This window comes from Barbus barbus, assembly GCF_936440315.1.
Source record: "Barbus barbus genome assembly, chromosome: 7".
NCBI classification, from domain to species: Eukaryota; Metazoa; Chordata; class Actinopteri; order Cypriniformes; family Cyprinidae; genus Barbus; species Barbus barbus.
In genome coordinates, this window is record NC_136735.1 from 27,118,050 (window position 1) to 27,144,804 (window position 26,755).

The 26,755-nt window shown below is 37.1% G+C and overlaps 1 protein-coding gene across 5 annotated transcripts in view; it reads left to right on the forward strand.

Annotated features, from left to right (window-relative positions):
- Positions 1–1,276: 1,276 nt before the first annotated feature.
- tbc1d1 (TBC1 (tre-2/USP6, BUB2, cdc16) domain family, member 1) overlaps positions 1,277–26,755 on the forward strand; it is a 57,057-nt gene continuing 31,578 nt past the window's right edge. For 2 of the 5 annotated variants that reach the window (XM_079422161.1, XM_079422163.1), the window contains exons 1-5: positions 1,281–1,476; positions 3,518–3,827; positions 4,367–4,603; positions 20,851–21,147; positions 21,677–21,871. In XM_079422161.1, the coding sequence (XP_079278287.1) occupies positions 3,552–3,827; positions 4,367–4,603; positions 20,851–21,147; positions 21,677–21,871 (1,005 nt within the window). In that variant the 5' untranslated portion in view covers positions 1,281–1,476; positions 3,518–3,551. Of the gene's footprint in view, positions 1,477–3,517; positions 3,828–4,366; positions 4,604–10,903; positions 11,347–14,502; positions 14,694–20,850; positions 21,148–21,676; positions 21,872–26,755 lie in introns of those variants that run through there. The other 3 variants (XM_079422162.1, XM_079422164.1, XM_079422165.1) reach the window with 3 other exon arrangements.

Here is a 26,755-nt window from a genome sequence, read left to right on the forward strand (position 1 = left end):
TGTGTGTGATAAAAATGTAGAAATAAAATGGATCATATACAACAAATGAAACAAATCCATTTTATTCCTTGATTAAACCTGTTAATCCAACATTCACTATCCATTTTTAAAAGTCACTCATGGGTTCATTAAATGGTACTTTCCTGAGGTCTGATTATATGAAAGCAGGAAATTGCATGTATTATCTGTTTAAGGCCAACAGAGGGTATAGTTGATCCCAAAACTTTTATTTTGTTTTTAGCATTTGTTAAATTCATGTTTTTGATTTTCTTTATATTTGTTGCCTGTGTAGTTGGTTGTATTACTTCCTATTTGTATTGCGATTTTTACAGCCTTTCACCAACTTAAAACAGTGGTTTTATTAAAATGTATGGCCACTTGTACAGTAGCCTATTCAAAATTATGCTTAGAAAATTACTTTTATATGTTTGACAAGGTATGAAAAAATCTATGTGAATCTGTAGGCTATTAGTCTAAAATTGTTTTATTTTAAACTTTTCAGGTATAGGCAATCTCGGTCTTTATTTACAGCCTTGCACACACAGTGGACTGTACCGTGTGTGTGTGTGTGTGTGTGTAACAAACATGAGGAGAGCAGCTGCCTGTGGGCACGCGCACTGGGATATATATCCAACTGGACAGTGGCAAGTGCGGCGCTGGATAAAGCATTATTTTGGGTAACACTTTGCTTTAAAGTGTCCATATAATACACCTATTGCATGTTCATACTATTAAAGACAATAATAATTATAATAATAAATAATTATTATTTTGCGTACTGTGTAACTAGATTGTAAAGAACTGCAATTTTAAAAGAATTTAAATTCGGTCAATAATTTTGCTTGCCCCATGCTAGGGGTCACTTCACTTTTATTAATATGCAATAGGCCTAAAAGTGTATGTTGACGGCAGTCATCAGTTCAAACATGTCCTTGAGTTCCTCAGAAGAAAGAAAGTCAAACGGGAAACAGCACGAGGATGAGTAATAATTTCTTCTTTTTAACTATCCCTTCAAAAGCTTTCAAAACGAAACGATAATAAACTACGCAGCTTTAATAAGGATTGTGGATTTCAAAGCACATCCGGACTGAAAAAGATTTGTTTTTATTAATTTCCTCTCTCTCTCTCTCTCTCTCTCTCTCTCTCTGTCTCTGTCTCTGTCTCTGTCTCTCTCCCTCTCCCTCTCCCTCTCCCTCTCTCTCTCTCTCTCTCTCTCTCTCTCTCTCTCTCTCTCTCTCTCTCTCTCTCCTCGTGATCTGCTCACCATCAGAAGTTCATTCAAACATCCGATGAGAAGACTTCCTCAATCACAAGCGCAGCGAGCACCGCTCACATACTGTCGAGCGACAGATACTGTGATTAATCAACTATTTTGTAGAAAAATCAATTCCCGATGGGACATTATAGTCTGTATTGTAAAAATCTAACGGGACCGTTATTCAAACACTTCCTCAAGGCGGTGCATTGTGAGTAAAGGTAAGTGAAAGTTACAGTTTGTCTTCTATGCTAGTTTTTTGTTTGTATATATATATATATATATATATATATATATATATATATATATATATAGAAGACAATTCTATACACTATATAGAATACCTACTTATGGCACTGTAGCAAACCTATGACCTTGTCAGTCCTTAAAATCTTAAAATTTTGTGTTTTTTGAGGTGACTTGAGAGTTGGCCTTTTTAAAATTTGTACCTGAGTTGGTTGCTGATACTGTATGACTCCATGACCTGTCTTGTATTTTTGTTGTGACATGTTGCCTTATTGCCATCAGAGACATTTCTGTTGACCTCTCTCTAAATAGCAGTTGTGTCCCATTAGACAAGCTTGGCTATTTTTACTCACTGTGCTTCATGAGGAACCCGTCTCAGATCAGTACAGGAGGAGGTAACACTTTAGAATACTGATCCTTTGTTAATGAATAACTACACAGGAACAAGTGACTAATGCACTATGATTAGTGATTTAGTAAGTAATAGCGCTCAGTTGAAACTGGTAGTTCACTATTAGCTAATCAATAACTACTATTTTTCGGTAACCCACTAGTAATGACTTGTGTTACCAAATCTAGAAAAATTAATTACTAACCAAAACCTTACAAAAACCTTAAAAGTTTACAATGACTTCAGTAATTAGGGAGTTATCATGATCTTCACTTTATAATACTGATACAAATAATTAGTAATTCCTTTTGAAGAATTTGGTAATACTTGAGTCATTAGTGGGTTACCATGACCTTTACTTTAGAATTAATTATACATTATGTATTATTCATATTAATTATGAACCTGTATACAGTAGTTCTTAGTAGTTCTTAGGGTGGTATGAAAAAATAATAGTTACCGATTAGCTAATAGTGAACTACCACATTCGACTAAGCACTATTACTTACTAATTCATTAATCAGACTTTCTTGTTAGTTACTAATAGTTACTAGAGTGCTAATATTGCATTACTCATGTGTTCTTGTGTAGTTATTCATTAATGATGGAACAGTATTCTAAAGTGTTACCCAGGAGGACAATATCTTCCAATGCTTCAAAGCCTTTGTTCAGATTTACTCTACAAAGTCTGTTCTGAAGGGTGCATCCCTTGGCACTATCACTGTAAAAACTTTTGTATAGCATAATGCAGGCATGATTATTAAATATGCTAGCTAGACTACTCGGTTTATTTAGATGTTACCAAATTAAGCACATTTTTAGATTTTAGCCATTGTTGTTATTGTCAACTAAAACTATTTAAAATCATTTTTGGCAATTGAAATGAAGCTGAAATAAAATGAAATATAAATATTAGATGGAAAAACTTTAAAACTGGAATGAAAATGAGAAATGTCATGGCAAATGTAAATACATTTAAGTTGAATTTTGAAAACTAAAATTGAAATAAAAATAAATGATATAACAATATTTTAAAAAATTATAAAAATGACAAAAGCACATAACAAAATTACTAAAAGTAAAATTAAAATAAAACCTGTATATAAACAATATTAATAAATAGTCTACTAATAACATAAAAAATACCAAAATAACAGTGATTTTAACCTACCTGGCCTTTTTTGGTAATAATCTCTGTGTATTTTTAAAATATTATTAAATTATACATTTTTTTGTATTTAAAAAAATATAATTTGGTGTCTCATCCAATGCAAATTTGAAGAGCAAAAGAATAAGCAATAATAAATTTGTACTTGAAATATTTTTGTTACTTAAATAAGAATTAATTTTATTTTATGAACTGTAAGAGTGCTTTTTCTCAAGCTTGTAATTTCTTATGAGAATCACAGGGAAAAAGTGTTCTTTGCCTGTGTCCTGTAACATTTGCAGGCGCTTTCAGAGTAAGCTGTTTTAATCCCCTGCAAATGGCAAAGTTGGTGAAGATGTGCTCAAAGGGTTTGTCATAGGCAGTGACCTTCCTCAAACAGTGTGTTGTACTATAAATGTATCTGCTCACTGAACCATCTGCTTCATTAATGTTGGTGGGGTTTTTTTTTTCTTTTGAGGTTACACCTAGTTCCTAATTTTTGGACTTGTAGCATGGAGGGCATTTATTTCGAGGTCAAACCCAGGGAAGACCTAATCAAAGCTCATCCTCTCTGTGCCCTTACACAAACACTTCCTGGATCAGAGGGTAAGAGGAAGAAAGAAGAAGGGGAAGAGGAGATTCAGTACAGGCTAACTCTGGTTGGATCTTTGGCCATACATCCACAGACCACCATGGCGATGCTTCCCTGGGTGCTGGCTGAAATACGGAGGCCCCGACTGGGGGAGAAGAACAGAAACCTTGAATTCAATGGTGCTCACTCTCCAGAGGTTAGTATATTTAATACTAATGAAATGTATGTTACCAAAAAATAGAAACATTGCGATGTAAAACCTAATATATGTATTGCAAATATATGTACTCTGCTGTTTAAAAGCTGGATCTTAGTCTGTTAAGTTTTAGTCTCTTATTCTCACCATCAAAAATACAGTAAAAACTGTTATATTGTGAAATGTTATTGCAATTTCAAATACTGTTTTGTAGTTTAATACATTTTCAAATATAATTTAGTCCTGTGATGCAAAGCTGAATTTTCAGTAGGCTAGTCATTACGCCAGTCTTTAGAGTCACATGATCCTTTAGAAATAATTCTAAATCATGCATTGATTATGCTCAAGAAAATCTTACTGATCCTAAATTTCTGAACGTTAAAGTATATATGAAAGAATTTTACTGAAGAATAGTTGAAGAATTGGTGTTAAGATCAGTAGTACAAAGAAGTATTATTTTTAAAAATACTATGGTACTTATTATTGACAGTACTGATGTACTATAATAGGTTTTTTTTCTTTTTCTCCGATGGTCCAAGGTTCGAGATCAGCCTGTGGTATTGCAGATTTCAGCCAATTCAGTGTGTTGCATTTTGGACACGGCAGGCCTGGGGAAGCCATGGGACCCATTGCAACATATGGTTCTGTTTGATCACAGGCCTCATCATATCACCAAACTCATTCACAACAGCCAAGAGCCCAGCTATTTCAGCTGTCTGCTCAGAGAGGAGAAGAAAGCAGCCTGCTATGTATTCCGCTGCCAGGACCAGATGAAGGTAAGGGGACATTTTTTGGATTAGCAGCATTTTATTGATCAATATGAACTTCAAATTTAGGTGAAGTGCCTGTGCAAATTAAATTGAAATGGAATGGACACCAAGCTACAGAAGCTTATTTCCACCATGGAATAAACATATAAAAGAGGTACTTTCAACTTTATCTCACAAGTCACACTTTTTTCTCAGAATTGTGAGATTATATCTTGCAGTTGCAAGTTATAAACTCGTAATTGCAAGTTTACAGGTCTTTTTTGCTCAAGTTCTGAGTTTAAATCTCTCAATTTTGACTTTTTTTTCTCAAAATTTTAAGTTTATACCTTGCAATTCTCTTTTTTACCACAGAATATTTAGACAACCTGACCACATGCATATGCAGAATTCTGCAAGATGTCAATTTGCAGTTGCAAGATACAAACTTGGATTTCTGAGAAAAAAGTCTGATTTATGAGATATTGCCTCACAATTGTGAAATAAAAAAGGACACAATTACCTTTTTATTTCATGGAGGAAATAAACTTTCATATTACCAAGCATTGTCACTATAACAATAAATTGTTGTGTTTATGGCTGTTAGAACTGTTAGAGGTTAACCATAGATGTTATTCTCACATGACTTTGAAGTGAATCTGCTTTGATGAGGGAAAGTTCAGATGTTTAAATGTCAACCCTCCCTCTTTATGGGCGTGTGCATCTGTCCATGAGTTTTGTTCAAATAAGACACATGATCATAACAGCACAATGACAATCAGTGAAAACAACAATAAAGTCATTTTACAAGAATGGTGTCCATGCAAAACTTTCTACCACAATGCTAGAGTGTTGCAGGTAGACGCCAGGCCATTGCTGGGCAGTTGCTAAGGTGTTTTGGGGGTTGCTAGGTGGCTTCTTATTATTGTGCCACCCAAATCTCAAGGGATACGATCAATCAAGGGATACAATATATGATCAATCACCAAAGTTTAAAACTTAGGTTTAAACAGAAGTTTAATCTTTAAAGTATAAGCAATAGTAATTGTGATTTTTGTCAACAACTAGCAACACTAATAATGAAGGTTAATGAAAGGGTGCAAATTTCACTTAAAGTTTAGTAAATGTGGCTATCCACTGCAATAAAGGTTATAAAAAGCAGTTTATGTGTATGTATGTGGGTTTATGAGAGGACAAACACTTATTTTGAACTCATGTGAAGCTCCAGCTTCACATGACCCCCTGTTGACTTGTTCCATTCAGTTATACGTAATAAAGCTAAAACCCAATTCAGATTGAAATACTATTTTGTGAAATAAGAGAACAAAAGGATGTCTTTATTGTAGCAGTAAATCATTGTGGTTCATTACAGTGGACAGAATGTTCATGAATATTGATTTGTAGTGATGGAGAGTCTGAGATATAAATTGTGAAACTTCCTTCATCAACCTGCATTTAGGCAGGATGTAGATCTAAGTTGTCATGGTAACCATTTCCTGTGTCAGTGAGCCAGCCACAATGTGGCTACGGACTCCTGGTGACTTTTTATTGACGTGGTAAACAGACAGAGAGATATAAAAAGAGATAGACAGGTGTTTATGTTGCTGTCTTTTGACCACCTGTTACTCATACACTCACACTTTCCAAAACCAGTGTGTGCGTGCAAGTCTGAGTGTCCGAGATGTCTGAGATCATAATGGTGTTCCCTACACTCCACACATACATGTTCTTTTTTTAAACTGAAAAACAACAGATGACTGTCCTCTTCATTTAACCATAAATTAGCAGCTTTCATGTTAGCTTTTCACCAGCCAATTTAAACACAATACTAACAAAGATAATTCAACATCTTTCAAGTGAGACTGAGACCCCACAGCTTCGGCCTTTGGCTCAACAGCTTAGCATATACCAAATACCTTTGTATCCTTCATGTTATTCATAATATCTCTGTAATATTAGAGTGACAGCTGTGAAAATAAGTCACATTTAAGCTATGGCATTATATGTGTTTTATATGTAGTTAAGTGACAGATCATTTCTTTTATATTGTGATGTACATCTGAGTGTAATGGATTATCAAAATAGAAATAAATGCAGGGTGATGACTTGGTTCTGTCCATTGGTTGTTGATTGGATTTTGAGATGTGGCCTTTGAGCTTGCAGTTGATTGTGGAGGGGTCTGTAGTCATAACATCTTGATGAAAAATTATGTGGTCAAAAAATGTAAAAAAAAAAATGAATGGATGAATTCACATTCACAATAATATGAAAAACATGCATTTTGAAAATAGAGTGATTTTTTTTGCCCCCCAAAAATGAGTTTGTATTAATGCACTTGCAAATCATAAATCTTTACTAAAATTGTTTCAACCCTTTTTTAGTGGCGAATAAACTTGTGGTTAAGGTGTCAGTTTGATTTTACTTATCTCGCGCAGATGCAAAGGCGTATGTTTGTCTTCAATTTCATGTCATCTAAAGCCTTATGAGGCTTTTTAGTATGTCAGTATGTTCAATGTATGGAAGCCCGTTTCCACCACTGAATAAAAAATAAAAAAGTTAAAAGGTAAATAAAATGTAACTCCCCACAATTCTGAATTTTTTTCTCTGCGAGTTTACATCTCGCAATTCTGACATTTTTTTCCCAGAATTGTAAGAGTTGCGAGTTAAGAAGTCAGAATAGTGAGATATCAAGTCAGAATTGCAGGATATAAACTCAAGATGCGAGTGCATCTCGCAATTCTGACTTTCTTCTTGCAATTGCGAGTTAAGTCCTATTCTGGGCAGAAAAAAAGAATGATATTCTCAGAATTTCGAGTTTATATCTCACAATTCTGACTTAATAAGTCGCAATTGCGAGTTCATATCTTGCAATTCTGAGAAAAAAGCTTTTTTAATGACGCTGTACGTCGCATTATTTTTAATATTAAAATGAACTAGACCAATGATAATTCTGAAAGAAACTGCCCCCGGACACTACTGTAGTTATAGTAATGACCACAACTTTTAAACCCATCTGATTGACAGATAAACTGCACACTCTTATTTGAGTGTTGTTTTTAATTTTGTAGATATTTAAGTCTGCTTCATACTGTTATGTTCAGTCCATTCAGGCAGACAAAGACAGGGTAGGCAGGAATATCAAAAACGATAGGCTTTAATAACAAGAACTAGAAACATGTAACATCAAACAATAACTGGCAAAGAACTGGGGAGAACTCAGGACTTAAGAACACAGGGGCTAATGGGATAATTAATAAACAACAGGTGATGACGATGAACTAAACTAGACAGGCAAAAACTAGGTCAAAACAGAAATTCAACATATAGACATGTGACAGATCGCCCCCTCCCGGGAAGGTGGGTCCTCGCACCGTAAGAAAGTTCAAACTGAGGAGGGAGGGCAGAGGCTCTGGAGGAGGGAGTGGAGCAGGAGAGAGGGCAAACCAAACATAGAACAAAATAAGAGTCCATGGGAGATTTGAAGGTGGGAGGAACCAATGGGAAGCCAGGAGCAGGAGGAGCCATGTGTAGAGCCAGAGACCAACCAGGACGAGGCCCCAGGGTGGAGTCGAAGGTGGGAGGAGCCAAGGTGGGAATGACGCCTTGAGGGTCATGGACACCCTGGGGATGACCGACGGAGATGCAGCCCTCGCACAAGGAGACCCAGATGGAAGAGCCGATGAGTCCACGCTCGGCCGATGGTCCTGGAGACCGAGGAGCCGCGGCGACGAGCGTCCGAGGAGGAACCGGAAATCCAGAGGTCAGAGGCTGAGCCGGTGGGACCCAGGACAAAAGGCGGAGTCGGAGGGAAGGAGGAGCCAGCCAAAGCTGTAGGTGCAGGTAGGTCGACAACTGACCAAGGCGGAGCCGGATGGACGAGGGAGCCTGGAGAAGCCGTATGGCCGATGGTTTCCGGTGGAGCCGAGGGAGGGAGGAGCCAAGGTGGAGCCGAAGTGTCGATGGACCGAGGTGGAGGAGGGGGCGCAGAGGTCTGAGGCGGAGACAGGGGATCCTCGGTGTAGGGTTGAGCTGATGGTCCGAAGACACTCGGCATATCCAGATGAGCAGCAGGAGGTGCAGAGGGACATCAGCGATGGTGGGGCTGAAGGATTGGTTGAGTGAGGAGGCGGGAGAGGGAGGCAGGGCGGGAATTCAGGACAGACAGGAAGTACAGGAGACTCAGGGCTGGATGGGACCAGCGGAGACACAGGAGTATTGGGAAGAATAGGGGGCTTAGGGTTCACCTCTCCATAAAAAGCCAATTAGGTCCACCGAAAAAATGTCCTTCAGCTCATCATAATATCCACCAGAGGCCAGTTCGTACTCACTCATCGCGGTAGGAGTGTGGGCAGGGCAATCCTCCAACTCCCCGAAGTGTAGCCGGCTCACACACCTGGTGAGACCATTGCAGAGAAGTAGGCTCCAGGGCGATGGTAACTTCCGACCTTGTCCTCGGTCCAAGTTCCTCCATCGCGGTGCGCCGAACTCCTCGGTCTGTGGTGGGCTCGTGCGACACCTCCGTCGCATCTTTCGCTGGTGGTGGGCTGGTCTCTGGCAGTTGTGGAGTGGGGATGGTGGCGAAATCATCCTACACAGGGCCGATGGTGAACACAGAGTCGTTGTGTACCAGCACCCACTCCACAAAGGCGGCAAAATCCTCTTTAGGACCGCTCGCTGGAACGCGTGCCTTTGACCGCTCGCTCTGTGTTTTTTACTACACCAGCCTGAGCGAGCGGTCCGGATAGTGAGTGAGGCACGCGAGCTGAATGTAATCCTGGGTGTGAGCTTCCAGCGGGCGATCTCCCTGCTCCAGGCAGAGAAGTTGTACGGCGGGATGGTCCATGAAAAAATTTAACAAAACAAAAAAGGGGAAAAACGCCGCTCAAAACAGTATTGGCCAGTTATTCTTTTACGTTCAGTCCAGGCACGCAGACAAAGACAGGGTAGGCAGGAATATCAAAAACGATAGGCTTTAATAACAAGAACTAGAAACATGTAACATCAAACAATAACTGGCAAAGAACTGGGGAGAACTCAGGACTTAAGAACACAGGGGCTAATGGGATAATTAATAAACAACAGGTGATGATGATGAACTAAACTAGACAGGCAAAAACTAGGTCAAAACAGAAATTCAACATAGACATATAAAATACATTGTTTAACAATATTAAGTTAAAGAGGATATGTTCTTGTTTTTACTTGTTTGTCCATGCATAAAAGAGTGCAGTTTTCTAGAGTATTTCTAGCTTAACTTCTTAGGTAATGTCGATGATCAGTTTCAGATGAGGCCAAAACTACAAAAGCAATGGTTACATATAAATACATTTTAATTGTCCCTAGCATCCCTACTAAATTCTGCACCCTTGTGCAGAAGTTACTGGGTTTACAGGAGGTGAACAATTAGATATAACTTTACACACAGTTATTTAGTGATTTTGTCAAACTAGACAACATTTGTGGCTATACTTTTAAAACAGAATGTATTTTAACATTTATTTCATATTTAACATTATTCCATATAAAACAAGTATTTATTTATTTATTTTTGTACAGCCTCGATGGCTCATGTATCATATTTATAATACTTTAAGTATGCATAAGGAGGGAGATGTGTTTGCTGTTTAAAAAGATTAGATAGATATCTGTTACGGTATCAAGGGACCAGATCAATTTAAGTAGGACAGAGAAATAGTGAGAGATAGTGGGACACAATAGACACAAAATTGATTGAATCATATAAAATAACGTCTCACTGAATATATTTAATTTAGTTTGGAATTTTGGAGAGTCACTTTTGTTCCACTTGTGGGGTCTAACATCTAACATCAGCATATTCCACATTTAAAAATTGTAAATAAAGTTATGATGTAATTTTTTTGTTGAAAACGAAACGATGCTCTTTGAATCATTCTCAAATTATGCTGGAAAATATGATTGTCATGAGTGCTTCTGTCATTAAAGCAAATTACATAAATACAAGGATATTCTAAAAATGTGTTTATTAATTTCAAATGTTTGAAAATTGTACAATTAAATAATTTACAATTAAAACAAAAAAGAGAAAATGCTTTATGATTCTAGTCTGTCAGTCTGTTACATTGTCTTAATTTATCATTTGTGATGAAAATATTTATTATAGTTTTTTTATTTATGTGCCTGCAGTCTGTCAATATATACAGTGTTATAATTTGTGATGAAAAATATTTGAGAAAATAGATAAAAAATGCTATATGTTATGTCTGCCAACAGTAATTTACAGGATTGTATACAATCCTATCAGCCACCAGGTGGTGGTCAAATCCTGAACTTGGAAAATCTTTAACGCATGGAGAGTGAATAATTATTCCAGTCAACAAACCATTAATATTATTATTTATAAATCGTAACCCTAGTCTAAAGTTAACTAAAGTAGGTTTAATTTATATTGCAACTAGATTAATGTAACTCCCTTCCCATAGGATAAACGAAACTTATTTTTAATTTAACACTTTCCACCAAACAGAACATTGTCAGGCCGGCCAGAAACAGTGCTTGTGTCCCCGTGGATGTGATATGATCTGATACTCCAGTGCAGTTTTCTCCCATCATTTGAATGTTTGGCTACCGTTGCATCCCACTGAGCGCCGTTCAAACGGCTAACGTTACACGCACTACAGACTCCCACACACTAGTTTCACTTTCTCCATGAGATCTGGATGGCTGAAGCGATGAAAGCGCGCTTTCACATCTTTCATTTGCTGCGGAGGGATGTGAAAAGCGAGCAGGAGACCGTGAGTACCTTTATAAAGTTTGTTTGGTATTCCTTCAGTTGGAAAGTGTATGTGTGTTAGCATGGTTAGCTAGTCGGTTTGCCACTTATGAAACATTAGCCCACAGAAAAAAACAATTAATCCCTTTGTTAAATTGTTTCGAGGCAATATCGAGTGTTTTATATAGAGAACTAGAGAGTGTGTGTAGATAATTAACTTTCTTTGTAAAGTTGTCTTAGTTTTTCTGTTTCAAAACTTACCGAGCTGCCTATCTAGACTGCATTTCTTGGCATTGATTCAGATGTTAATAACGAGCCGAGGGGCATCACAAAGCTGCCTAGGCAGGCAGCTCACTATGTTTGGAGACAGAACCAGTCTGTCAGTTTGCTAATAAAATAATAGTTCGAATATTATGGTCAAAAACTAGTTTTGTACGTTTAAGATGGGCTAAATACTGGTTTAAATATGTAAATATGGACCATAAATGGTGGTTTTTGGTAATTCAGTCAACTGTAACAGTAGCTCTTGTACGGTCATTTATCTGTATGTAGGAAGAGATTTTACTTGTTGAAAGCAGATTTTTGGAGTTGAGATAGCTTAAAGCAGTGTTTTATACGTAGTAAATTCAATACAATGTATTAATGTTGAGAGCAAACGGGTGGTGCAGTTTGTTCAGTTCAGTAAGTGTGCTCATTCAAACAACAGTCTGTTCATAGACTAATGACTCTCAAGGCATTGTGAAGTGAGATTGATGGAGTGTCAGATGTGTTGTGAGAGGAAGGGACGTCAAGAACAAGAGGGGAAGTGTGCATGAGAAATGCCAATCATTTACATAGACTATAAAAGCTGTTAAATGAAAGAGGGCAATGCATATAATTAATCATTTTCTCTCAGCTTGTCATATTGTGTAGTGGTTGTCTGATTGTTTGGCTTTTATGACATTGTGTTGTGCTTACAGTAGTTCCATCAGGTTTTCCTATAGCGTTAGTGTTTTCGTGCTGCCACAGATTCTTCAGTAGTAAATGGAGCCACTTCATTTGTAGGTGTGTGTCACAGTCACATGTCCCACACTCAGTTCCACCTCATGTGACCGGTGCTCTCTCCTCCTTTTAAACAGTTCCTCAGCCTATGTGCGACTGTGCGTGTGTACTTTACAAGCTTTTAATTTTTAACAGTGAACTTGAAAACCTGTAGTTTTGTGTGTTGTTTGGAATGTGGCTGTATAGTACAATATTTCATATATATGTATTTGATGAGATACAGCCATTGTTGCAAAGAATTAAAAATGTTAATTTATATGCAAAACCTAGCAACAATTAATGGTTGAATCAGTTCTGAATTGTTTCATTGACAGTTCACATGAACTATTAGTCTATTCTGAGTTGTAATGAAACTTTTCTAAATAATAGTTTATAATACTAATAGTAATAATACTATTCGATTCTAAACTATTATTCTATTTTTTAATTATTTTATAAAATTTTTAAATTAAATTATTTTCATAATTCAAATGTTAGAACTCTTATATAGCTGAAACTATTATAGTATGAGTTTTAAAGAAACCGTTTTAATTATTGTACTATTTTAGTCAATTATTCACATAAAATAATTACACTTACACTATTAGTCTATTATGATTACATATTTTTTATTATCTTATTAAAATTATGAAATTATTTATTTGATAAACATTGTTCAATTTGAAATATATATTTATATATTATATATAATAATAACATGATGTCAGTGCTTGAAATGATATGCCAACTACCCGGATATAGGGTGTTCCTTGCATTTTATCTCATTATCATATGACTAATTATGCTGTTTAGTTGAGTAGTGTTTGTGGTAATTAAACAACATAATCGTAGTATTTCCTCTTTCTTCCCGTGGCATGATGACCTCAAAAACCTGAACTTTGAGATAGTGGTCTTGTGAGTGGGTGTGTGGGCACTTCGGACTCATGGGAAATGTTTGTGAGTCACTTTTTGTTTTATCACACTGTTGTTTTAAAAGTCTATAACACAGTGAAATATGACAGATACATTAATGTAAATATTTATAAAATGACACAGTGGTTTAAAAGAATGTTAAAGTAAATAATCTTTGACATTTGTCTGGATTGTTTGTCCCTCTTGTCCGAACTTTTTCCAGCATTGTGTGCATAGGTGTGCATGTCTGGATAAAATCAAAGCAGGGTTGGAATTGTGTGGCACGTCTCAGACTCCCTTGTGTTCTGTATATCTCTTTCTTCCCCTCCCTTGTTTAGATGTTGATGGGTTTGGTGTTGCACCAAAGTGCTGAGGCAAGCTATTTTTAATGGATATACCAACAGCTGTTAAGCTGTTTGTGATTCACCCAAGTTGTTCATCAACTTAACTGTCAAGATATTTGTAGCGAAAAATGGCCAAAGCAGTTCAGCTTCAGTTCACTTTGACTGGTTTAAGTTGTTGAATGAGCCCAGATCTTGGTGCTTTGTTTGCTTATAATAACCTGATCTTGACCAGCAAAGCTGTCTGCCACTTTCCCTCTTCCACTGAGGGACAGGAGCTGTTTGTTAAGGGCTTTTCTGCTCTTCTGTGTTCATGCCAAGCTGAAAGGGCACTGACTTCTCTTTATTTTTGGTTTACTCACTGTTCCAGCCCTCCTGACTTCCTCTGTGCGAGTGAGTGTGTGTGTGTGTGTGTGTTACTGAGTAAGAACAGACCATGTGTCTTAAGTGTTCTTGAGCACAGAAAAGCGTGTCTGGTTGTTCATGACTGAGAGGGAACTAATAGCACAATCAGTTTGAAAAGGTGTCTTGAAAGTCACAGTACAAAAAAACTTAGTTCTTAATGGTCCATTTTTGTTATATATTTTTTCAGTTGATGTTTTCATGAGATTGACCCATGAACACATGGAAGTATTTCCATTTTTTTGACAGGCTTGTATCTTTAAACTGTAAGCAGCAAACCTCCACACAATCAAACACTGTTGCCACAGATAAAGCCATCCCAGAGGGAGAGGAGAAGGGGGAGAAGAATATGAGCGATTGTAACTTTGCAATGTTACTAAAGGTGATCTTCCTAGAAGGATGTCACAGTGTGGCGCTCTGACTAAACTTCATTGTTCGGAATCAGCAAGGCAGGCGGAGCCAGAGTCAGCCCTAGGTCCTAAAAAACAGAGGAACAGCTAAGAGAGGGAGAGAGGGAGGGACAGAAAAGAACAGAGAAAGCTTTGAGGGACTCACACTTACCCTCTGAAGGTACAGAAAAGTAAAGGTGAGGACGCAGAAAAGTGAGGAAAAGAGATATAATGGGATGAGGGAGAAGACAGGAAGGTGACGATCAGGTTTGGACATGCCTTCTCTGCGTAGATGGCTGAGTCAGGTGAGTTACTTAAGTGTGTATGAGAAAGTGTTCATTGTTATGTATGATCACAACATTTCCATTGTAACAAATAATGTGTATCATATATTTCCTTTGAAGAAGTCCTTTATTAGTTTACTGGTCATTTGCATGACAACATGGTTCCCATTGTTGTCTTCCTCAGTAAATAGTCTGAAAGCAAAAATTTGACCCTTGAAGCATCTGAACTGTGTGGTTGTTAGTCTTATTTTAGCATTTCAAATAGAATAAAGACGTTACAGTCTGCTTATGCGTAGTTTTAGCTAGCAGCGAATTATTCTCTGATATTCCTGTCTGCAATAGGCTGTTATGCAAGACAAGCCTTGTTGTTACTTGAATATACAAGTTCATCAACTTTGGCACAAAAGCTTTTGCAGCCTTGGACTCATGAGATTATCAACAAAAAGAAGTAACTTGTTTTAACACAGATTGAAAGTACATTAAATGTCATTTGATGATCTTCTGCAATGTGGTTTTCCGTTGCAGAACATAATTTGCTAGATTTCTGTAATTTTTACTGTAAGCATTGCATCCAGTCTGATTTGTGAGCATTTAAGGATGTTGATTAAATTTCTTCCTGTTCAGTTGTTTTCTTGTTTTCGTTCTCTTCTCATAAAATTGGCCAATGAAATTACTGTCTCATACTGTGGTAGCCAATCAGATTATTCCTTTATAATGCTGCACTAAATAGATTAAAGGCCATTTTTGGGTGAACTAACCCTTTAGCAAGGTACAAGCAGATTTTAAAATTAGATGAGTGATTACTGCAGCTTTATGAAACACAGTCATACAGATAAAGGCTATTCAGGTTATTTTGGGATGATGAAATTAGTTAAATCGCACAAAGCTAAATTCAGATTAACTCTATGGGTGTGCTGCTGACAGATCTTAGTGTTAAACTATAGGTCAGTTTTGAATCCAGACTGGATCAGTGGAGTCAACATGACAACTGACAATTTTTAACTACTTTAAAGGGATAGTTTACCCAAAAATAAAAATTCTGTCATCAGCTCAACATGAGGTTTTCATTTTCATTTTTGAATGGACTATTCCTTTAATACACATTTTTCTATTATTGTGTACAGTTCATCAATAGGGTTGGGCCGATAGACGATGCCATCGTTCATCGCCGATGGCTGACAGACATCACGATGTTGAGCCCCCCCACCCCCTCTTCCGCAATCCTCCACATCCCAATACCATGTTCGGAAAGGAAATTAAGTGTACTACGGAACTCCTAAAGGAAATAAATAGCCTACAAAATTGGAGGATAAAATATATTTTCTCTCGCAATTAAATTGTTGGGTAATTATTCTGTATATAAATTGCGGGCATCAGGGAGCCGCTACTAATATGCAGGGCATTGAAACCGCTTTTGAATGCGCACTCTCATTTCACATTCACTTTCACTTTTGAGATTCGCGATCACACGGACTATATACTACGGAGCGGCAGTACTTACCACACATTTGACAAGATTAGGTATTTGTCAGTGATGCTCAGAATCTGCAAATCATTCGCCATTGTCCTATCAGTCATCTCTCCTTACTCTGTGTATGTGGTAAGTGTGGCAGAGTAACTTTACATGTGCTGTAATGTAACGGGCAACCGCTAGCTAGCGGCTAATGTCCCTTTAGTCGCTCCGTAGAATACGTTATTTGTTTTCTGTGCCTTTCTGCATACGGATTCACACTTTGGGCACACCACTAACTAGGGTGCTATTGTCATGCGCATCTCGTCTGTAAAGCCGGTTCTTTGATTAGCGGTAAATCTTCATCACCTGCTTTCAGATGGAGCGGCATTTAATACACGGAGCCGTAGTTCGCTGACAAGCCACGCAAAATCGTGCTCATAATCGAATCTGAAAATCCATCTGAAAGCAGGTACTTTACTGACGAGATGCACATGACAATAGCATGCGATTAGTGCAGCCCTACCACTAACCCCGCCCCCCGATGTCATCGGCCATCGCGATGTTTCACTGTAAACATCGTCCGATGCCAATTTGGTAGACATTGCCCAACCCTATTCATCAATGCGCATTATTCCAAAGTAAAATAAATGCTTTGTAATCTTTGTAATCGTTGCTCAAAATAATACATTTACATTTATGGATTTAGCAGATTCTTAAATCTCATCTGATCAGTTCAAGCATTCAATGGCAATTGGACCCTTGACCTTGGGCTTGCTAGCCCCATGCTCTTCTGTTTGAGCTACAGGAATTCTATACTAATAACTTGTTTCTTTTGTAAAATTTGTGTGTTTGCTGATGTCACTTTGTCTGAGTGGGTTATTGTTAACCAATAGTCAAATAATGGCTTTGCAAGTAATTTAAGTAATTTAATTACGTTAATCAACAGCAATAAAAATAAGGTTACGCCAACAATAGATTTGAAAAAAGCAATGGGGTGTCAAGATGCTTTTTAGGATGTATAATTATTAAAAATCTGAGGATCTACTAACACTAAACAATGGTTGATTGTGCTTCTGGATTCAAAGTAAGACTTTCAACACCTTTATCTAAAACAGAGTTCTTTGGTCATGATGAATAAGTATCCAACATAATATCCTGCTGGTCTCACATCCTGAAATTCTGATGATCAGGCCCAACTGTCTTCACATAAACATGCACACACACTTAGTCACACACTAGCACATGCTGAATCAGACCCAGGCATAAAAAAAGAAAATGCTTTGATAGCTACACATAAGGTACCACATGCTCTAATGAAAAGCACTCATTCTGAAACATGCAGCTGTGTGATAGCTTTGATTAGCCAAAGGGTTTGCACCAGATTGCCTTCATAGTGGCCTTTTGATAAGGTTCTTTAGCTAATCGTATTAGGCTACATCTCCACATCTCCATCAGATAGCTGAGGGTGTAGTATGTTTAAACTAGCACAAATATACATAAGCACAGAACCAGTTAACTGTGCTCTCTGCCCTAATTTACTAGTCACATTCTTTGTATGCTCACACTGTGGCCACAAAACATATTTGAACACTTTAAGCCACAATTAAAATATCAAATTTAGATGCATCTGTAAACAAATGATGCGAGAGTTTTTCTCATAACTAACTTCACTTTTTACCAGTTTGACCCAAGGTCATTTTCTGTTGGTGTAGGAAGTCAGTTCCCTTATAGTTCACACAGGTGTTCTAGCAGAGTATCACATATTTATGAACACATTACACTAAAATTTGAGAACCAGAATGCATCCGATTACTTTGTGTCTTCATTTTGAACAGAATAGCTGTTATTTGATGATGGTAAACTTTTTTTTATTATTTAAAGCGGCATACAAACGAGGAAAAAGGAAGTTTGTCAAAGAGCCAGTAATATTCGTAATCTAGTTGTTTATTAGACAACTAGGAATGATTAGGAAGCATACTAAAGAAATGCAGTGAATCATTTTTTTAAGTATGAGTTGTGTGTGTTAAGTCCATGCATGTAAGTTTAAATATGTAAGTTTAATGATCCCTACACTGTAAACAAATAAAAAGTTGAGAAAATTTAAAAGTTTAAGGCAGCTAGCTTCAGCAGATTTTTGAGTTTTCTCAACTTTTTGTTGTATAAACTGAAAACAACAAGTTGAGAAAACTCAAAAATCTGCTGAAGCTAGTTGCCTTAAACTTTTAAATTTTCTCAACTTTTTATTTTTTACAGTGTACTTGTTAAATCCAACTTGCTTTGACATTTTGTGTAATGCAGCGTTATTCATATGCTTTTAAAAGACATTTATTCCGACTCTTGCCAATCAGAGAATGGCTAGTTTTAGTGGCTAGTTTTCTGATGTTCTTTTTTATTTTTTTAAATATTTATTTATTGCTGTTTACAGAGACATTTTAATGCGTAAAATACAGCAAAATTGGTTGCAGCATCTTTAACTGGGACGTCTCCAAGGTTTGGGGCCACTGCACAGTTAGCATCCCAGAAGCCTACTTCAAAGTTCAATGTTTTTGAACCCTTAATAATGTGTATGTCCCACAAAAGACCAAAGTGGTGGCAATATTATTCTTTAAAAGTTATTGAATGACAAGAATCAGTAGATTGAGGTGGAACTACATTGACTTCCTGGTCACTTGCCTATGAAATTCAGTGCTTATGAAACAACTCCAAATTAAGCTTGTGCTATAGCCTGAGGTATTTTCCCAATGTTCGCTGTTTTCTCCCAGGCCAGCCTGTGTAGCTTTTTGTTTTTTCTATGGTCGTTGCTGAAATAGACTTTAACTTAGCTCCACATTCCAGTGAATGAAAGATTTGATCAGCAGAAAACTAACCATCTGCAGTTAAATGCTGCGGCTGTCTGGTGCAAACAGCTTAAATGCACTCTACTGCCCTTTACTGTGAGGTGACCCTTTGTGCAGTAGGCTGTCAATGAGATATATATTAAGTAGTGTTTTTTTAATACCGGATTTGTCTTGATTAATATAAGTACATAGGCATGATGGGATAAATTTGGTGTAAAAGCATAACAACTCCCATTAGCACACTTGACTTACATTAGCTCAACTTCTGCAGAAAACAAACTTACAGTTTAATAGATCCATCTGTTTTTGGCCTTGTTAAAAGAGGAACTTTGGAAAATCTTCTTGGTTCTTTTTTTGAAAATGTCCTCTGTGGAAAATCATCTGGTTTGCTGGTAAATGCTCTGGTAGCTTCACTCTTTTCAGTATGATGGAAGTGAGATATGGAGTGGTACTGCTTTGTTAATGTGAATAGCTTTTCCTTCATGGAATTTAAAGTCATATCTTTGTTACTGTTGTGCATACTTGAGTGATAGATCTTTCCATTTGTCAAGTGCACCATGTACATTTTCTGAGAGATAATGTAGTTCTTATAATTCAACAAAATATAATCTTTATAATATTCCCAGCTACTAAGAACATTGTGAGGAAATGGAAGTGTGGTTTTATTGAAGTGAAGTGAAGTGACATTCAGCCAAGTATGGTGACCCATACTCGGAATTCGTGCTCTGCATTTAACCCATCCATAGTGCACACACACAGCAGTGAACACACACACACCGTGAACACACACCCGGAGCAGTGGGCAGCCATTTTATGCTGCAGCGCCCGGGGAGCAGTTGGGGGTTCGGTGCCTTGCTCAAGGGCACCTCAGTCGTGGTATTGAGGGTGGAGAGAGCGCTGGACATTCACTCCCCCCACCTACAATCCCTGCCGGCTGGAGACTCGAACCCGCAACCTTCGGATTACAAGTCCGACTCTCTAACCATTAGGCCATGACTTCCCCCTATTGTCCTTCTGTCAAAGAATGTCATGAAATAATTTTTTTAACTAAAAGTGGTAATATTTAGCATTGATAAACATTTACCACTCCTTCTGATGTTTAGACAGTAGTTCTGAACCCTCCTCTTCTAGAGTGACATTTACACTCCAAAAGCTTATGAAATCATGTTTCCTCCAGCATCAAAATCAGAACTACTAAACTAGCAATGATACAAGTTTTAGACATATTTTCCAAAGTTGCTATTCATTCATATAGAGGGAAATGAATAGAAATGAATAATTAATGTGTAAATTTTCATTTTTATAATCTAAAGAAGCTTTCTCCTCTCTAAAGAACCTTTTGTATAATGGTAAGTTTCCATGGATGTTAAAGATTCTTCATGGAAATGTGGATGCCAATAAAGAACCTTTATAAAAGAAACTTAACTTTTTAATGCGAAGGGCCAGAAATCAAACTTTGAAAAAGTACACATTGTATTATATCCAGCTACAGTATATTATTGTTTATCCAAATGTATTCAATTTAACATTTTTAAATAAAACTAATTTAAAATAAAATAAATTAAAAATGTAAATGTATAACATTTTTATTTTTTAACATTTCAATGAAATAATAAAACTAAAAAATGTTCAAACTTCAATGGCATGTTTTTCTCCAACCTTTTTTTCCCTCTTCCTGTAATATGGCATAGTGGGCCAATAGTCATCAAGGGCCAACTTTGGCCCTGCAGGCCCTGGTTTGGCCATCTCTACTTTATAGTGTGTGGCTGACTAATAATAGGGCATTTCTATAGTAACAGTTTTGTGATGCATATCGGTCAGTGTGATCTTAAAGGGGTGAGTTTACATTGCTTACTTGACCTCATTCTCTTTTGCATTGGTCCTTCAGGTTCCAGAGATCATCAGCACTCTCAGGCAGGCTGGCAAAAGCTCTGCCCGACAAGAAGACACTCCCTCATCTCTGCCTAGCAACGGTCAGGCAGATGCCTCCTGCTCCACAGCAACGACGGCTGATGCAGCAACAGCCTTTGCGAAGAAGTTTGAGGTGTTGTTCTGTGGGCGAGTGGTGGTGGCCCATAAGAAAGCACCACCTGCACTAATAGATGAGTGTATTGAGAAGTTTGGACGTGTCAGCGTCACAGCAACACTTGCAACGGGCATCAGGCGGGCTTTCTCCCTCAATCAGGTTCCAATCAGAATTCATGTTTTTAGATTCTTGACTTAATACTAGATATTAGGTTAAGATTCTGGATATATATATTAGATTTAACTTTCTGGATCTTTTCTGACTATTCATTGATGTAGAAAATATTTTGTATTGTGAATGTGGTTGATTTTGTATTAGGTTATGAATTTTCTTCTTTTTTATGTCACCATTAGGGCTTTCAGTCTATTAAAATATTATTTAGTTGATCAAATTAATCTTGTAATGTTTGCAAACTGCAGCAAAACACACAATTCAGTGATAGTCTCCAATAATTAAATAATCAAATATCACACTTTATGGACTTGATATTGCTAGTCTAATTATTATATTATTATTTTATATTAAATAATAACATATGTCTTTTTATGTGTAACACTTTAATGTGTATTATATCCATTATCTTAGCATATAGAAATGTATTTTTTTTATATTCTTAATATTCTTAATATTTTTTATATTCAATCTTTTAATTGAATTTTGTCCTTAATAGATTTTTTTTTTCATTCAGATGGTGAATGGAACAAACGAGGGAGCAGATGGAGGAGGAAAGCGACCTCTGTTTTTTAAAAGAGATCTGAGTTTTCCGTTTCTGCAGGCATTGGATGAGAACGGCCTCTCACCGGAGCTCCAGAGACGGGCAGCAGACGGAGCCACCGGGGTCCAACCCACTAGCTTACAGGAGAACAGAACCATGCTGTTCACGGTGAGTGACACACACTCTCCACCTCACACATGCGCCGATATAAGCAACTACAACTCTTTCACCTTTGTTTAGCCCAGGTCCTTTTGTTTGTTCTTATCTAAATCTGCTTCACATTCATCTTTTTCAATATAAAATCTGCTTTTGCTAAATCTGTATGTAGGCACATTACCCACATAATCCACAAACTTGATTTTAGTTGAAACACCATAGCTAAAGGAGTGTTTATGAAGAACTGGCTATTCTGGATTGTATGATGATTTCAAAAATTGTATTGATATGTTACATGAACATGTACAACATATAAACACAACATTATCTCTGAAGCTCTGCAGAAACCTGTTTGGGTGTCTTCTGAAGGGCTTCAAAGAAGCTCTCTTTGTCTTAATATTTTTCTGTAGAGATACGGCACACAGCTAAACATTTTAAAGTGCATGTTCTGTGGTGTTATCAGCGTGACTCGTGCGAGGTCAGCATGTCTTATGTCTGTGTGTATGCAAGTCTGTGCATGTACATTTGTACAGGTGTTTATCTATCTGCACGTGGCACTTTTATGGTCATAGCTCTGGGAAGCACCAATCAAATGTATTTTTATCGTCTTTCTTTAATTTTTCCCTCACTCTCTCTCACTTTGAATTCCATGTTCCTCACCCCCATGTGGAGTGTGAGATGGTATGTCAATGTTGTAGCCTTAAAGGGATCCCTGGGTATTAAGACTTGTATGGCTTAATATAACGTAAATGATGTCTCTTACTGAAATATGTAGTAGAAAACCCTTCAAAGATTTAAGTTTTTTTTAAAAATCACATCGTTTTATACATATTTTGAACTATGGGGGGGCGCCATTATTCTGATGACGTAAAATGGTTGCACTCGGTGAGCCACTAGCGCTACCTGTTGCTATTTTTACCACAACACATCTCGAAATAGACAACTCGGAACATAAAATACTGATATGATGACCACAGCCACTGAAAGAGCTTACAGGTGGCGATGGATATAATTATAGGTTTAAACCAAATGCTGTACCATCGATTTTTCCCCACAAGGAGTCTAAACGCCCCGGATATTGAGGGAAATCAGTGCTGAGGAACTCCTCCAGCGGCAGCGAGTCATAATTAGCATCGGCATGTTTACATCTTAACAGATGGCATCTAGAGTTTCTTGTCTCAGTCGTTTGTAAGCTCTTTCAGTAGCTGTGGTCTACTAAGACTCAAAGGCATTAGGGCAAAAGTGGAGAGAAAAAAGAAGTGGGTTTTTATGAAGTTTTATTCGTACACAGGCATCTTCCCATGCTTTTCTCCTCCTAATGTCGCTAGGAAAGCAGTCTTGCATTGCTTCTCTTGTTGCCCTTTGACTGAAAATGACAACCAAAAGCCACACAATGTGGTATCGTATCAGTATTTTATTTTCTGAGTTGTGATTTTTGAGTTGTGTTGCGGTAAAAAGTCAAAGACCATAGAAATAAGCGCCTGTAGCTCACCGAGTGCAACCATTTGACGCCATCGACGCAAAATGTATTGTGCACATAAAATAATGGCGCCCCCCATAGTCCAAAAACGATGTAGTTTTTTTAAAATAACATACATTTTCATGGGCTTTCTATTACATATTTAAATAAGAGACATCATTTATGTTATATTAAGCTATACATGTCTTAATACCCAGGGATCCCTTTAAGGACATAGAGATTCTCTTGAAACAAGTCTGTGCTAAAACCATCACTGCTTCTTTTCAAACAAATCTGTTCACTTACAGTAGCCCAAAAATCACACTTAAAAAAAAAATTATTCAATTTTAATTTATGACTATGTAAATTTGTAGTGTTTATCATTAATGATTTAACCATGCACAGTATTATTATGATTATTATTATTTTTAATCCCCTTTCTCTAATGACATATTCACTAGCCTGAGGGCGGGATGGTAACTTCTCCCCTCCAGTATTCTGTCAATCACGTGAGATCGTAGCAGTAGCCAATGACCGTGATCCAACGATCCATTCAGTTCCTGATGGACAAAATCAAGTCCCATCCTACTTTTTTCTCTCATTTGAGAAGCCGGTTCACTCAGATATATGTCACAATAGGGAAGAAAAGACGACCACAACCTCTGTTTCATACTGACGACATGTCATTGCATTACATCACAAAATATCAAACCAATTGGCATTTGTTTGAATAAAATATAACACACTTTTGAAATAAAACATTTCCCATTAAAAAAAAAAAAAAACTGGTATGTTTTAAATTATACACTACACTTCATTAGTTTGGGGTTGGTAAGATATTTTGATTTGTTTGAAAAAACTTTATTACGATTGTAGATATATTGTAATATATATTTACAAATCAAAATAATGGTTTTCTACTTTTTTTAGTTGTTATTTATTCCTGTGATGGTAATGCTGAAATTTCAGCAGCCATTACTCCAATCTTAATATCATTATCAGTATTAAAACCAGCTTTGCTGCTTAATATTTTGTGAAAACCTTTGTGAAAACTCTTTAATGAATAGAAAATTCACAAATAACAGCAGTTATTTGATATAGAATGAATAAAAATATAATTTTTCTTTCAAAAGAAAGCCAAATCGTATTGACCCCAATCTTTTGAATGGTAGTGCAGTCACAAAGTGGATATACTGTTTAGATTATCAGTATTTTAATAGGACACCGCAACAATACAGTGACTAAAATGTCCATGAACTTCTAATTAACTGACCAATTAATTAATGATTTGTTTCACTTGTAGTTTGATTGGAGCAAATGAACATGTGAGGGGCTGGACACTTTCATATTGTCTTAATCTGATCTAGAAGCACACAGAGTTCAAATGTGGACTGTGCTGTGTCATTTATTTATCAAAGATGCACACAGCAAGCTACACATATTGTTGGCCAAATCTGATTAGCACTTACTTTTTCTCTGACTGACAGGAAGCTGTCAGCTCCTCGGCAGGAAATTACCTAGCGATAACAATGACCATCACAGTTAACAAATTAAAAATAAATACCAAGTTACCTGCAGCAGCAGCCCCAGTTTTATGAAACTGCATTGCAGACACTCTGTGCCAGTTTTATTTGTTTGGTCTTTTCTTGATAGGGAAGTCACACCAAAGTGTGGTGATGTGTTTGCTATTGTGTAATCTTTTTTTTTTGAGAAACTGTGTGTAATCATCAAAGGGGAAGAAATGGTCACAATGTGTGCATGTTTTGTTAATGTTCTCTAAAGATGTGAACAGTCTGTGATCTTACACAGTGTACTATAGCTTGTGCCCATAAATCAGACCATTGTTTCCTGCACTCTTTTCAGTGGCTGTGCTGTGAAAGAAATTATATTTAAGCTGAGTTGTGAGTTTAAAGTCTGAATTGAATGTATTATTATTATTATGTATGACCCAGTCTCTCATGTCACAAAGACAACACACTTTCGCTGACTGTATGCAGAAAGCAAACATACAGCAACAGCACTGTGATCAGAGATGATTCCAAATGAACATCTGACACTGACTAGGCAATGATTTTTGAGGCAGTAAAGTTTATAGAAATGCTTGGTTCTGGTTGGTCAGTTGCGAAAGTCTCTTGTATCACAAAGCAGATGTGCTCTTTCCAGATTCATTCAAATGCAAACTCTTATTTATTGTAAAATTAAACTGGAGAACTTCGGTATTAAAAGGGTGTTACCTTTATTCTACACCGCTCTGTCCCTTCTCTGATAAACACCTCGATTATTTCCTGGTTTTATGAAGCCCCTCCCTCAGAAGTACGTGATTCTCCTCTTCTTCTTCATCATCTTTTTTGTTTGGCCTCCAGTCCCCAGTAGGCTATGACATCCAGGTCTGTATCTGGTGTGGTGGAGTTGCAATACGGGTGGGTGGCTGTGAGGTGGGGCTTGTGTCTCCCCGCCGTCTCCCTGAGCTATCGCTTCCACTGCCACTTGCCCAGGCTGGTTCTGACTTCCATGCCTCACCTTTTTTTTAATGCATCACATATCAGCTGAAATATATACATACCTGTTACGAACCTGTGCATGTGTATATATATAAGGAGGCAATGGGAAAATGATAAAAAATCTATATATACATATAAAAATATAAATGGCCTGGGCTGCACTACATGTCTCAATTTTTAATGCATCACAAACTAGCTGAGACACATACATGACAAAAACATTTAAATAAATTAGTTTACATACAGGGCAAGTGGGCCGTGTGGGTGGGCCGGGTCCCTGACCTGGGCTGCACTACATGTCTCACTTTTTTAATGCATCACAAACTACCTGAGACATATACACATCTACACATTAAAAACATAAATAAATAAATATATAAGTGTGGCATGTAGGTAGTGGCCGGGGATGGCTGATGTTTGGGGAGATGGGAGATGGGGGGGCCTGTTTTGGGCCCTGTTGCTTGAAACCCCCCCCCCCCCCCCAATTATTAAACATCAATTTATAATTCACAACTAATATTATTAATATTATTATTTTTACTTTCCCTCTTAATTGTCCTCCACCCTCTCCCAGTTTTGATGAAATCATTATTATTATTATCATTATCATTAATATTATTATGGTTATTATTTTTGCTAATAACATTTGTTGTCTTTATTATTATTATTATTCGTCTTTTATTTGTATTGTATTTATTTATTTTTTACACTACTTATATCTGTTATCAATCTATTAGGATGCAATTTCAGTTGTATACTTCCTTCCCCACAATGACAGACACACACACACACACACACACACACACACACACACACACGCACACACGTATGCTCACAGACATATGAATGCAAATACAGGCGTTAATCAGAACGGACTCGTCATGTTGGCCATAAGTATATATGTTTATTTGTCTGTGTTTCTGCATTTTGGCACAT